The following is a 13,641-nucleotide window of genomic DNA, read 5'->3' as shown; positions in this document are numbered from 1 at the left end:
TTACACGTTGTGACGCTTAATAAAAAACGAATGAACGGCCCGCAGGCGGGTATCATATCTGCGTTCCCTGGTATATCTCGTCCAGCGCTAACGAGCGTTCGGTTGCGGAATCTCCTTCGTGTAAAGGGAGAGGAGGTTGGGAGAGGGGCGTGTGAAATTTTCCCAGCAGCAGCAGTGATGAGAAGGAGAAGGGCTCAATGTAAGAAGCTGGGAGAATCTCCTAACTCTCTCAGACGTCCTCTTGGCCTCGAAATAGACAAGTAAACCTGTTCTGGCGAAGATTGCCCGAAAACGGAGGGCGTGCTTTAGGCGAGGCCGGTCGTCTTAGATTCGGCTCCGGTCACGCTGTTTGCTCATCTGGACGAGTCTCTAGGACGAATCACAAATGCCTTTAACAACAGGTAAATAAGTCTGAAAGTTTGTGGAAAGCCGTGGTGCGAGGGACCGATGAATCAAGAACCATTGGGCCGCGAAGCGGTTTGCCTAATTGCTGGCTTTATAATCCAGTCTGAAAAAAAACCCTAAGCTTATAAGAGTTCATGATCTAAGCAGGCTTAGAAGCCACGGGCCCAAACGGGAAAAATGGGCCATCGCGGGAGATGGACCGGCCAGAATGCTTAGTTAGGCAACAGCCTCAGACAGCCATGTTGTTTGACTCGCTCTGCTGGCTTTCCAGCACTTGTGCCTGTGTGGCTGAATGTTTTTGTGCGCGCGTATGTGTGCGGTGAGAGTGTTTGCTTTCTCCGCGACGTACGGCAATGCAAAGAACGGGGCTGGGGGCTGGGGGCTGGGGGCTGGGGGCTGGGGGCTGGAGGTAGCCTTCTTGGGGAGCCGGAAAGCGAAATGAACATCACGGTGAACCCCAATGAATGAAGTCTTACGATGAAACCTAACAGGTCACTGCCGCTAGTGCTAGTGCCGCTGCTGCCCGCATATTTGCCCAAACACCAATATGGGGAGATGGGCGGAAGCGGGAAGGGGGGAAGGAAGTGATGTACAGTTGCATGAGAGCAGCACGTGCGTGGGCACTTGCAGGCAGAGTAGGTAGGGTACGTAGGGTAGGTAGGGAAAGACAGGTCATCAGTGTTTTTTCTTTGAGCGATAACTCGCTCGCGACCGAAAAAAAGCTTCCTAAGGACGTGAAAACGCGCGATACGGCGCCGAAGGCGCCGTCCATCTCATCGCTCGCCCTGTTGGGCCCGTAAGGGCTGGACATGGTAACCTACTGCGAACAATTGACCTTCAAAAGGTGTATATTTCAGGGTGAGGCAACTGGAGCTCCTGGAGCCTTCACCACAGCTCACTGGCCAGAGGTACCGAACAGCCTATTAAGGAAAGAGCTTGACACGCGGGAAAAGCAGATGGGTCGTCTGATGGGGGGATTGGGGGGATTACGCCCTTAGGGGACCCGTCCTTTCAGGCTACGAGGCTAAAGGCTTCCCCCCCGCGCTGAAGTAACCCGGAAGGAAGTACCCGGAAGCGGGACTGCGCTTTGTAGGTGTCTCACAAGCCGGCAGGTCGTCTTGTCGGAGAAGATTTGGTAATTTGTCTTGAAAAGCGTTGGAGAAGACTCTTCTTGGGGATCCTTCGGAGCCCGGAAAGGATCTCATCTCCGCATCTCACGCATCTCACGCATCTGGAAGTCTCTTACCAACTCAAGCAAGCCGTCAGCGTGACGTGGAAGGGAAGATATGGGTGATGCGCCCAAATGTATAAACAGGAGTCAACTGCCGACATGCAAATCTAGGACCTGGGAAGGTTGGCGGGGAATGGAGGTTGGGTGGAAGCGGAGGGATGGCGTTGGAAGCTGCTTGTACGTTGTGCCTTGTCTTGTGCCTTGCGTGCGATGACCGCTGCTGTCTGGCACCTTCTGGCAGTTCCCTCTTCCCCCCTTCCTCTGACCCGTCGTACGTGTCATGCTTGGAACAAGAGAAAGAGCCGCAGTTATACGCTGATAAAAAGCCGAGGCCAGTGTAACAGTGTGTGCACACACACACAGCTGTGTAGAGGTGTGTGTTTTGCGACGTTTACCCCTGGGTTGGTGCTGGCGACGGCAAACGGCAGCAGTCATCTTGCTCTGGCGGGATGGCTCTGCCAAAAAGCCCTCTTTTCCTTAGCTGAAGAGAGCGGGACAGGTGAGTGTGTGTGGATGTGCTGTGTGTGCCAAGCTGTTGCAAGTCAGGTGTAGCGCAAACCACGAGGGTGTTTGCCCGATACAACAAGGACAATGCTGCTTAGCCACAGCAAGCCATAGAGGCCTTGCTTAGGCAGCTTATGAAGGGGGGGATGCCGCGGGCGGTGCGGGGTCGAGTTGGTTCGGGATATGGTTTATTGGAACAGCAGCATTTGGGTTAGAACGTGAGCTGGCTGATATTGAAGCCGGCGTCGGACCGTCCGATTGGGCCCGTCATCAGAAGCGGTTGGCGATTGTCCGCGACAACGGGCTACGGACAAATCGCCAACTGTCCTTCGGAAGTGCGTATGTCTCCGCGCTGCCGGCAACATCTTATTTGTTTATACAAAGGATACTTTGTATATTTCTATCGTGCTCGGCGTGCTTTGAGGCGTCCGTGGACGCTACCGGCAACTAGACGGAACACAGCTTGCGCACCACCGATAAATGAGAAGCAGAACGAGCTTGTAGGTATAGGGTGCTATGCACAAGAGAGTCGTTTGGAGGAACACGAAAGCAGAAGTATGTAGCTGCCCACCGTTACGGCCCGCCTTGTTAGAAGGGAAACCACAAATTGCGCTTCTGGATCAGCCAAGATGAAAATATATATCAGGAGTGGAAGGAGATGCGAAGATACATTGCCGGGCGCATGTTCACGTCCTGGCCCGTGTCGAGACAGCGCTGTGCCAGCCTTGAGTATAACTGTAAATGCATGATATCTTTCGCATAGAAAATTTTGTATTATGTTAATTGGGTAAAGCAGAGCGCTGCCCCGTTGCGATGTATGGAACTTTTGAAATTGGACTGAGTCCAGGAGGGGTCAAGCGGTCCTCGGCCGGCGCCGGTGCCAGGCCCCGCCTGGGCGCCCTCAGCCCCAGTCACTGAGGGCAGCTGTCGGTCAAAGATGAAGTACAACCCAAGTCGCGGTCCGCAAGATACTGCAACAGTGCATCGCCCACATTCGTGATCGCTTCAACGTAACCGACAAGCACTTGCGGCCAGTGCGCACGACGATAATATCCTCGTCAAGACCCGTGGACCAGTACTTTCTTAATCCACAACCTTAGAACCGCCAGAGTTTGGACATCTTTTCATTGCTTCGCAGTGTGATTTGACAGGTCATCCAGCCTAGGCAACCGCCGGTAAGCAAAGCGCCTCGGCCAGCTCCATCGGTTTGACTTTGGCCACCTTAAACACAAATCGCGCTTAGCGTCCTGGGCTCTAGGTAAATCGCTATCCTCCGTCTTGTTGTCCTTGTTTGCTGAGGCTTGACCATCACGGACGGACCAGAACGAGCGCATCGGCAGTTGGCCTTGACAGCAACAGCGGCGATAAAGAAGACAAGGACAAGCAAATTTGTTATAACACATAGAACCTTCCTATCCATCTAGCTTATTTACAAATGCGCTAAATTTAAGTTGTGGCGTTGGCCCATTTCTCCGCAGCCCCAACTTCTGTTCCATGTTACAGACGCCCTACTGTTGACGAACGGTTACAGGTTTAGCACTGACAATGCCCAAGGCCGCCAAGGAGAAGCCCGCTGCGGCGAAGAGGGAGAAGAAGGTTAGTATAGCTGGCAGCGGGACCCCGGACTTTCGTAACCGCGAAGTGCTCGTACTTTCCCCTGCAGCGCGGACGAACGCACCCAACAATGTTACTATACGACATCACCTCGATCCCATTTTGTCAACATCAGCGCTGTTGCCATCCTTATTATCCCAGCATCGTCGGAGGCAATCCTTGGCACAACTTGTCTCTTTCAAGCTACTTTCTGTTGCGATGCTTTCTGTAATTCAACAAATCGTCGATGTGACAGATGTGAAAAACAAACCGCGGGGAATAGCGTACGCGTGCATGTGTTGGTGACTGTGTCGACTGTGTATATGTATGTCTGTGTGTGTATTCGATCCGGGCCTGGCGCTCGCCAGGGGCACCTAACCGTATAATACCCCAACGGAGCCACTATCCCCTCCTGCTCGTCCAATTGCGCGCGCCCCTGCGTCTCTACCTCATGTAACCGATGTGTGCGTGTGTGTTTTGTCTCCCCCACACGCCAGGTGAAGGATCCCAACGCGCCCAAGAAGCCGCTGGGCGCATACATGTGGTTTTGCAAGGACATGCGCGAGCGGGTGAAGGCAGAGAACCCCGGCATGTCGGTCACCGACATCGGCAAGCGGCTGGGCGAGCTCTGGAAGGAAGTCAGCGAGGAGGACAAGAAAAAGTAAGAGAGTCCCCCGTTTCGCTTTTGGGGGCGTGCGGGTTGCGCTGCATAGGTGGTAGGCTGGGCGTAGGCGGGCTGCTGCTACTGCTACTGCTGCGTAGTAGCGAGCATTTTGCGTGTCATTGCGCGTGTCGTTGTGCGTGTCAGGCATGGCTTTTACCGCTACGGGCCTCCTTCTGACAGGCAGGAAGGCATATTTAACATCATCTGCATCACCTCTCCAGTTACTGAAAAAATCATAGCTTTCACTTCAATGCTTAATTGTGCAATATATATGCATAATAAATGCTTTCATTTCTCCCTGAAATCTATCTATCTGCAAATCAGTCAAGATTGCTGTCAAAACTCACTTGGCTGTCACTGTGTTCCTTGGATTTGGTTGGTAACTGACCGACTGCTTGTTTCCTGGCTTCCTGGCGCAGATATCTGAAGCAGGCCGAAGATGACAAGGAGCGCTACAATAAGGAAGCAGCTGCATACAACAAGGAGAAAGAGAAGGAGAAAGAGAAAGCGGCGGCGGCGGCGGCAGCGCAGGAAGAGGAAGGGGGGGACGAGGACGGGGAGGGAGACGACTGAATCAGCGCCACGGAAAGCATGGCAAGGCGTTGTCGGTCATGACGGCGTTGATGTGTATTGAATCTTGTGTGGGGAAGGAGGAGGTGAGGTGAGGGGGGGAAGGAAGGCATTTGGTGGTCCGCAAGTCTTGGCTGTGATCATCATCATCATCATCATCATCATCGTCATTATATCATCTCCAACAGCAGCAGCAGTGTAAAGGCCCCATGCCTGCCCCCTGGAGGGCCCTCGGAGCGTTTTAATAAAGCTCGCGCTTGGTCAGCTTATTTGAAATATTTGCAAGGTGTGCCGCAACTCGCATGTCGTACACGACTGTACGGCAGCCCGCGTTTTTAAGTTGGTGTACTTGAAGGGGAATGGAGAAGGAGGATGTGAGGTGTATCATGAGGTTAACTTGTTTGTTTGAAGTCGTCGTTATCGTCATTGTGGTGGTATTGTTGGTCTGTGGTGGCGGCTGCAGGGGGGGCCGGGGGTGGCGGCGGCGGCAGGCTGGCATGACCCCCCCGTTAGTGCTGCGACTGTTGCTATGCGGGGGAGGTGGTAGCGACTGTTGCGACATAGCAACAACACCACGCCCCTCACGCTCCTTGTTCAGGCGCAAATGCCGACGGCGCAAAAGTCCCATCCAGGACTTCGACGTCCTGGTTGGGGATCCATATGCATGTGTTTTTTTGGCCAGGGGGGAGGTAAGGAGCTGCGGAGGTTTAACAACGGCGGGGGGGATGCCGGAGATGGAGATTTCGTGTAGAGTCTCGTGGAGTCATCAGAGACGGTCAGATACAAGCCAAAGTTGTGTTTGGTGCTGCTGTACACGTGCACAACAGCATTAGTTACAGTTTTGGGTTGTACCCTGCTTTGGAGGGAATAAGACCATGGTGGTGGTGGTGGTGGTGGTGGCACGGTGTGCGTCCTACGGGGACTGGCACTGGCCAGCAGAGGCGACATCGGCGGTGTGTTGAGCGCGCGTGGCGTGTGACGGTGCTGTGGTGGCCTATGGTGGCGGCTCTCGGATGCCAGCGGCGACAACAACGACGACAATGACGACGACGGCGGCGGCGGCTGTCTGCCGTACCATCCCGCTCCATGTGGCGTGATCGTTCCGTGGGACTGTCGTAATTGGGGGAAGGGGGGGAAGGGGGAAAGTTGTACCTCCCTCTCCTCCCTTACTCCTCCTAACCCTGATACTACCTGTTCTTCAGAAATTTCTACGGAAGTGGGAAGGGTTGCACTCCTGGCTTGGTGCTTTCGACACTGCCCCGATTTGGGTTCGCTGGGCGCGGTGCCGTCTTATTCTCCAGCTTCTGCAGTGGTGTGTCCCTCAAGGCGGGGCATGAAGGCGGTGGGGATGACGGCAGGGGTAAGGGTTGTATAGCCCTCGCGAAGAGTGTAGACTGCTTGTAGACTGCGTTGTGCCTTCCCCCTCTTTTCCTGGACGCTCTCAACTCCCTTTGCCGCGGCCTTTCGCCCGCGAATTTAGTGGTGGGAACAGGAGTTGTGTTACTCCGGTAGTCTGTGGCGTGGTGGTGATGGTGGGAGCAGGAAGAGGAGGTGGGGTAAGGGTGTTCATCTTGGACAAAAAATTGAGTCTTTAACGCTTCGCTATTGTTCGATTTGCTCTTTGCCGCGAGGTGAGAGATTGGTGCTGCGATATTTTGTGCTCTCTGACCAATCCCCGTGCGACGTTGCCTGCTCACGTGGGTATGACGACTGACAATATTCCTTGTTGACTGACTGATTGGACGTAAATACTCGAGTTATCGCGGCCGGAGGCCTCTGACGCTTGGCCGGGATGGATCCGGACGGAGAGGACGTTGATACATATTATTATCATCATATTTATAACTTCGTTGCGCTTGTTGCTGTTGCACATCCTCTTTAGAGGAGGACGGTATATGGCTGCCAGTACAACGTTCAAACTTTGGTGGAGGACGCTAATTACCCTGGCCCGGCCGCGCACAGTACATTACGCGTACTACACCGCATGGAGTTACCCTAAGTATTTCATGGGATTCGTGAATGTATTTTCCTCGTCGACATGTACTTATTTTTCTCGTGTCGTGTCTTTTGGCAACAGATATTTATAAAATGAACAGCCATCACCGCGCTACTTACTGCAATATAATAACGATGATGCTCGCAAAGTATTGCATCGCCTTGTCCAAATCTTTTTTCCAAGGGTCTACGTTTCCAAAATCTCCCTGCCGGATCATTTTAAGGATATTATGGCTGAAGGGGCATATCTGTGCTTGCCGAGCAGACGTGTGGGCTCTAAAAAGATCGCGGGTATCTGCGCTGACGATGCCAGTCGTCTTACATTAGTTCGAGCTTCCTCCGCAGAAGCAGTAGATGACATGTTTAATTCCCACCCCAATATCAAGCGGTGAGTATCACCCATCGTACGGTCGTACGTCGTACGGTACGCTTTGAAATAGTCAATAAAAAAGACAGAGCTTATATCCTCGCCACAACCTCGACGAACGCCTTTTTCAACGTCCCACAGAAAACACAGTTGAACCATGTTCACAGGTCAATCAGGTTCCGCTCAGGCTTGGGGCTCTGCATTCTTTCTCATTACGTGTTGATTTCCGCAATCAGTGGGACGAACCTCATTCATGGATGGGCCGGTTCACTTCGTTGCGAGCTACAGAAGGCCAGGCGTTTTCTTTAATAGAATCAGCCAGCTCCCCCGGTGGGGGTGGGGGTGGCGGTTAATGTAAGAGCCTGGCTCAGGACTTAAGATATTTCCGAGTAGGGCTTTTAAGATATTTCCGAGTAGGGACTCCATTCCTTCTTATCATTCCATCGTCGGGGCGAATATCGTACACACAGTACATACAACTATCTTAGTCATTTTTCGACTATAGCCGTACTAAGCAGTACATGACTACGGCTATGGCTGTAATGATCCGTACACATACTCGATTCCGTACACAATCTTGTACACATCTGCCCGTTCACGGCCAGACCTGTATCGTAACTCTTCTTTGGAAGGTGCGACTCTCTTCTGCAGGAATATCTACTATTGTACGGCATCTTATCCCGAGCGCCTCAGACGGGTGCAAGCGACTATAAAACCCCTCGGAAACCCCCGGTGTTTATCAACACCTTCATAAGTGAATTAGTCGCCAAATCCGTCTAAGTGACCAGGTAGGCTCTCACAGTTGGGGAGTACGGTCCGCTGTTCCTGCTCCACACTGCTGCTACTGCCACACATTTGACGTCAGGCAGTGCGGCAGTGAGCAACTCGCAGCAGCCACAGGTTCGTTCGCACAGTATTCATACAAGCAACGCAAACTCACCCTCATTTTCCCTCTCCTTCGGGTACCCCCCTCCCCCGCACTTCCCTCTAATGCATCTTGCGCACATCTTGATCAGACATACAGACAGACACTCCACATTCGTTTCAGCACATACAGACATACAGACACACCCGCATGTAAAAAGCTACAGTTTGGCTCCGAAACGTCATCTTACATGTACGCGTTGTAAACCCCCATGCCCTGTTGGTACTGCTGCTGCTGCGGCGGCGGCGGCTGCGGATATCCCACGACGCCGACGGCGCCGCTCTGTACGGCTGATGCCGCCGCAGCCGCTGGGTCGGTGGCTCCTGGATGAGGCAGTTGCGCCGCCGGCGGAGCCATCATGTACGGCCCTGAGCCAGCGGGCCCGGATCTCCCCGCCGCCGCCACCGCTGCGGCGGCGGCAGCAGTAGCAACTGCAGTTGCACCAGCAGCAGCAGTGGCGGCTGCGGCAGCCGCCACTGGATCACGCAGCTGCGCCGCGAACACCTCCGCGGCATCCAAGATCTGCCGTACTTGCTCAGCGTCCATGGCGGTGGCTGTGACCAGAAGACGTGCAACGGGAGCAGCCACGGGAACTGAATGGGATATGGGTCAGGAAGATCGCCGTAGGCTGGTTAAAAAAAGCTAAGGGGGAGGGGGCCTTATGGAGACTTCGTGCTCCTCCTGGACGCGGGCTGAGCAGCACCCGCCATAATACGGAATCGCGCACCCGCCGCAGCACCAAATCAGCGCCCTGGGTCGCCCCTCGCTCCTGTGGCCCATTTTTCTCCCCTCCGCGCATCTCTACACACTTCTGCACCAACGCCGCCCACACCACATCTTTCCCATGTAAGATTGTTCTTAGGGACATACTAAACATCTTTACACCACCCACACCCTGCGGTGCCTGACGCACCGTGTGTCTGACCCGAGGACGACAGCTGCTGCACCATTTCCTGACGAATGATCTCCACCGCTTGCTTCTGTAAGAAGAGGGAGGAAAGACGAACCACGAACGAGTGAAGGTGCTTCCAGGGCAAGAGTGTACCAGACGTAGAAGAGGGGGGCCGGGGCCCGGAGGTCGAAGAGGGGCCGGGGTCCGGGTATATCAGCTGGTACACAGTACGGCTCTACAAACATGCGCTAAGCGCGACCACCAGCACCTCGAGAGGGCTTTTCAGCAAGGCCAGCTACAACGGGATCCGGGCCAAGGCCAATGAAGAACAACAACAAGGGGTTACAAGGAGACGGAACTGGTGTTTACTGCTGGTGCTGGCATACAGATTGGTATGTGACGACTACTACGACTACGACGACTACGCATAAAGGACCTTGGCTTCTTGCAAGTGTCTGAACAAGAGAGAAGAGATAATCGAGGAGCGGCGCCACCTGGATTCCCGGGGGGGGCCCGGTTAAGAGACGGCCAGGGAGGAGAGATAACGCGTGCGCGTGCGTGTGTGTATGTAAGAGAGAGAGAGAGAGAGAGAGAGAGAGAGAGAGAGAGAGAGGCAGACAGAGAGAGAGAGCCCTGCAGATTCGGGGTGAGTTGCTTCCGCCTCCGTGTGCTGGCCTGGCGCCACCGGGTTCAGTTTTGGGCGCGCTTTGTTGGTGGGTGCTGTTGGTGGGTGTGTGCCGCGGTCGAATGATTAGGACTGGGAACGGACCCTGGTGTGTCTGCATGTGTGCGTGTGCGCAATCCACACATGTTCAGGGGTGGGTGAGGGGGTGGGAGTGAGAGGGTGTATGTGAGAGCGCGCACGCGTGATATGTATGGCGTCCCCCCTGGCGTCCAGCCCGGCATTGCCCCCCTCGCGTCCAGCCCGGCACTGCCGTATGCGCAACTCGTCCGTACCATGTGGAAGCACCTGTCGGGGGGGCCAGAATGAAACGGGGGAAGGGAAAGGGATGCGGGAGGTGTCGCACACGTCGGAATGCAGCATGCTTTCTTGGCTTGGGGATGGTTCACATGCGGTGGCAAAGTTTTGGAGAATTGTCTGGACGGCGAGGCGCGAAAGGTGATGGGGCTTAAGATAGGGGACGTTGGCATTTGGCTGTGTTGGAAGTTGAAGAATCTCCAACGATTAGTCGGCATGTATTCGCAGATTCCGTTGGGAAACTTATTTAAGTCGGGCTTTATTTTTGTGCTTCACTCTATTTGTGTATCCCCCGCAGTCATGTTGTATTGCAACATACCCCTCCCCAGCTTTCAAACGTCCTGCACCGTGTTATTACTACAGCCTGATATTGTTGTCCTTGAAAAGGTGGGCTGCGTGTGTCACGGAACTGCAGGACGGCTGCCAGCACACGTCTGCTTTGCCCCGGCTCACATGACATCGCAGCAGTTGACGAATTCCTGCTTGGCCTCCTCCACGCGCGTACGGGCCCATGGCTGTTGGCTGCCTTCTCCCAGCTGCTTGACGGCGTCCGCCAGGGCAGCCAGCAGGGCCTGTGGGGAATCATCGCTGTTGCAGTTCGCTGACAGCCCAGGAGACTGAGGCACCCGTGAAAGGGACCCGGATGGGGTCAACGCCGTAGAAGCTCATGTTTAACCGACCTCAAACGTATTTGAAAAACGATCCATGCAGTGCAGCTTGCAGCTCGCAGCACCCTACACCTTTCGCCAAGGTATGAATCAAGCGCTGTGCATGCATAGAGCCTTTTAACTGCCAAACTGATTTAGCAAGCAAATTGCCTTGTGCCCTGCTACGCTACAGTCTGAGTACACATGCTTTCGCTTAACGGCTGCCCTTGCTCGTCCAATAATGGACGACAACACGGTTTTCTTCTTTGAGTCGACAACCACACTAGCTCTTTTCTACTGTAATTTTGCCAGATGTCATAGGTTTACAAAGTAACAATGAGCACAATGGATAGGCGCGGAGGTAAAAGCTCGCAACGGACGATTTGGCTTGCCTTGCTGCTGGGGCAAGCGATCGTAGCGGTGGCGATCATCATGTTGATCCGGAGCCGGCCGTCAGCTAGTCCCGGCCTGCGGGACGGACTTTCAACGGACCGCAACGTACTTGTCGCCGAGGCCGCTGAACTGCAAAGACGGCTCGACAGCTGGCGTCGCCGCGCCTTGGCAGCAGGGATAGATCAGGGACCCCTATCGGATGTGCATTTCCACTCCAAGGGCAACTCGATTAGCACCGGCACCAGCGCGGGTACCGATGCCGCAGGGTCTACATGCACTCCCAACGGCCACCCCGTTACCGCTGTCGCCCCTCTGGATCCCAAATACCTCATGCGGCCCGCTGCGGAGGTAGAGGCAGAAAACCCAGAATTCGCGCAGCTGCTCGCTACACATGCCAACGACAAGCGCGAGATCATGCTCGGGTTGACCAACGCCGTCATGATCTGCCAGAACACGACTCTTTGTTGGTGGAACGGTGGCAACATTCTAGAATCTTTCCTTGAAATTCTTGAGCGTTCCAACATTAAAAATCACCTCATCGGCGTCACTGACGACCAAGCGGCCAAGTGCGTGTGCGGTTGCGGTAAACAATAACTGGGGATCACTAGATAACTGGGGAGACCCACTAAGAAATTAGGGATCGGGTTGCAAATCGGATTGCCGAGGGCAGGGCGGGGCAAAAGGGTCGAAGCTGAATGGGGATTTTGGGGGATAAGCCCGCCTTGGGTGGGTTTTGGGTGGGTGGGTGTGTGTGTTGTCTGACGCGTGGTTTGCCGCCCAGCAGCTAACAGGAAGCGATGTAGATAACGCGCTGGTGGATGGGGATGTGGGTTGGTTGGGCCAGTGGCGGTGACCCAGATGGATTTTGTTGGGGGAGGCGAATGCAAATGCCCATTCGGACGTTACCATGTTGACCACCTGAAAAAATGAAAAGTGGAGTGGCCGGAGGGGGGGAGAAGGAGTGAGCTCATTGCACTCAGGGGAGTCAAGGGGAATCAAGAAGAAGGGTGATGAAGGGCTAGGAATTCGGAAGCTCTCTGGGCGCGAGAGGGACAGCAACAGGAAGCATTGCGTTCCCAACGTGCGAATGAATGAGCTTCCCCCGTATACATGCACACACACACATACACACACACACACACGCCCTCCCTCATCCATTTCCCGCTCGTCTTTCCTGTCCCCACCAGAACTCTGTGCCGGACGTGTTTCGCATCCCGTCGTTTTCCCGTCTCTCAACCTACGCCATGCCCCAATCCCACTCCTCCGTTCTCTTTTCTCACCTTTCTTAACCCCCAAAACCCTTTCTCTCCCCATATTTCCCCTACACTCCTCCCAAACACACCGTACGATCGTACACAACACACACAAACACACGGAAAAAACCGAAACAGGTACCTGGAGGACCGAGCCGCTCGTCGTGGTTCCGGAGCATTCGCCATCAACTGGTTCAAACCCAATATCCGGATTCCTGACGTACAAGCCAACACCCGGGAAGCCAACCGAGTGTCATCACTCAAATTTTCCTTATTGCAGACCTCCCTGCAGTTGGGCTACCATACAATGATTACAGACATGGTGGGTTTTACAGGGTTTTGGGGTTCTTAGCGTGGGTTTTACAGGGTTTTACACGGTTGTAGGGGTTGGGGAGTGTGTGGGGACTTTGTTGGCGGGGGGGAGGGGAGGGGGTGTGTGTGGTAGGGGAAGGGGACACACACACACACACACACACCGTGGCGCATGTACGACAGGGCGACTGTGTGTGTGTGTGCAGGGGTGGAGTGGGGCCTAGTGCAAAGGGTTTTCGAGTTTACAAGGTTTTGTGCTGCTACTGGGACGCTTCTTACGGTGGTTGTGGCGGTTGCCGTTGTCGTACGCAGGATCTGGTATACATTTCTAACCCCTTTGACGAGCTGCATCGCGATGCGGATATTGAATCGTCTTCCGACGGCTTCGACAACATGGCATTCGGCCACATGAATTCGATCCACGATCCGACCATGGGCTGGGGAGGCGGCGGCCTGTACATGGAAATTTTTACGTAAGTCCCGGTCCGTACTGCCGTACTCCGTACAACTCAAATTTTTGGACGGGAAAAACGGCTTTTGATCGCATTGGGAACGCGACCCTCGCGGACGCGGCGGGGGCGTGTAATGTCGCCATGTCACAGAACATGTGTCTGTGTGTGCGTGTGTGTGTGTTTGCGGGAAACGTGGAGAGGGGTTGTAATGTGCTCTGGCGTCGGCGGACATTCTTCTTCTGCTGGTGGTGCTGGTATCGTTTCGATCTGTGGATGTGTGTGTGTTTGTGTGCATGTATGTGTGTCAATCTGATGTATATTTAATCTGAGTCCTTTTAATAACCGTATCGCCATACATGCAACTCAGTCGCGATTACTGCTTCTGAACGTGTCTCGCCCTGTAGCCTCCCAACCCAACCCGTACTTACCCCCCTTAACCCCCCCTCCCTCCCCCCCCCC

General features: G+C 54.3%; 3 protein-coding genes across 3 annotated transcripts in view; 2 read left to right on the top strand and 1 right to left on the bottom strand.

Moving 5' to 3' along the window:
• Nucleotides 1-3,235: 3,235 nt before the first annotated feature.
• Nucleotides 3,236-4,883, top strand: VOLCADRAFT_77427 (uncharacterized protein; the record flags this gene model as incomplete). The annotated part of the gene is made up of 4 exons (XM_002957105.1): nt 3,236-3,315; nt 3,672-3,736; nt 4,231-4,394; nt 4,817-4,883. Coding segments are annotated over exons 2-4 (282 nt in total), but the record flags the coding sequence as incomplete, so codon positions are not given.
• Nucleotides 4,884-7,266: 2,383 nt separating this feature from the next.
• On the bottom strand, nt 7,267-10,939 carry VOLCADRAFT_121597 (uncharacterized protein). The gene is made up of 5 exons (XM_002957072.1): nt 10,806-10,939; nt 10,579-10,697; nt 10,104-10,116; nt 9,168-9,234; nt 7,267-8,808 (listed from the first exon to the last, which is right to left on the bottom strand). The coding sequence occupies exons 1-5, from the start codon at nt 10,830-10,832 to the stop codon at nt 8,441-8,443; spliced, it is 594 nt and encodes a 197-aa protein (XP_002957118.1). The 5' UTR covers nt 10,833-10,939; the 3' UTR covers nt 7,267-8,440.
• Nucleotides 10,940-11,204: 265 nt separating this feature from the next.
• The window catches only part of VOLCADRAFT_119593 (uncharacterized protein), a gene marked incomplete at both ends in the record, with an annotated part of 4,067 nt that continues 1,630 nt past the window's right edge, over nt 11,205-13,641 (top strand). The window contains 3 exons of the mRNA XM_002957104.1: nt 11,205-11,731; nt 12,557-12,740; nt 13,043-13,203. Coding sequence (XP_002957150.1) covers nt 11,205-11,731; nt 12,557-12,740; nt 13,043-13,203 — 872 coding nt within the window. The remainder of the gene's footprint in view (nt 11,732-12,556; nt 12,741-13,042; nt 13,204-13,641) is intronic.

This window comes from Volvox carteri, assembly GCF_000143455.1.
Source record: "Volvox carteri f. nagariensis unplaced genomic scaffold VOLCAscaffold_69, whole genome shotgun sequence".
NCBI classification, from domain to species: Eukaryota; Viridiplantae; Chlorophyta; class Chlorophyceae; order Chlamydomonadales; family Volvocaceae; genus Volvox; species Volvox carteri.
Note: the sequence above shows the minus strand (reverse complement) of the source record. Positions and strands in the feature narration are given on the sequence as shown.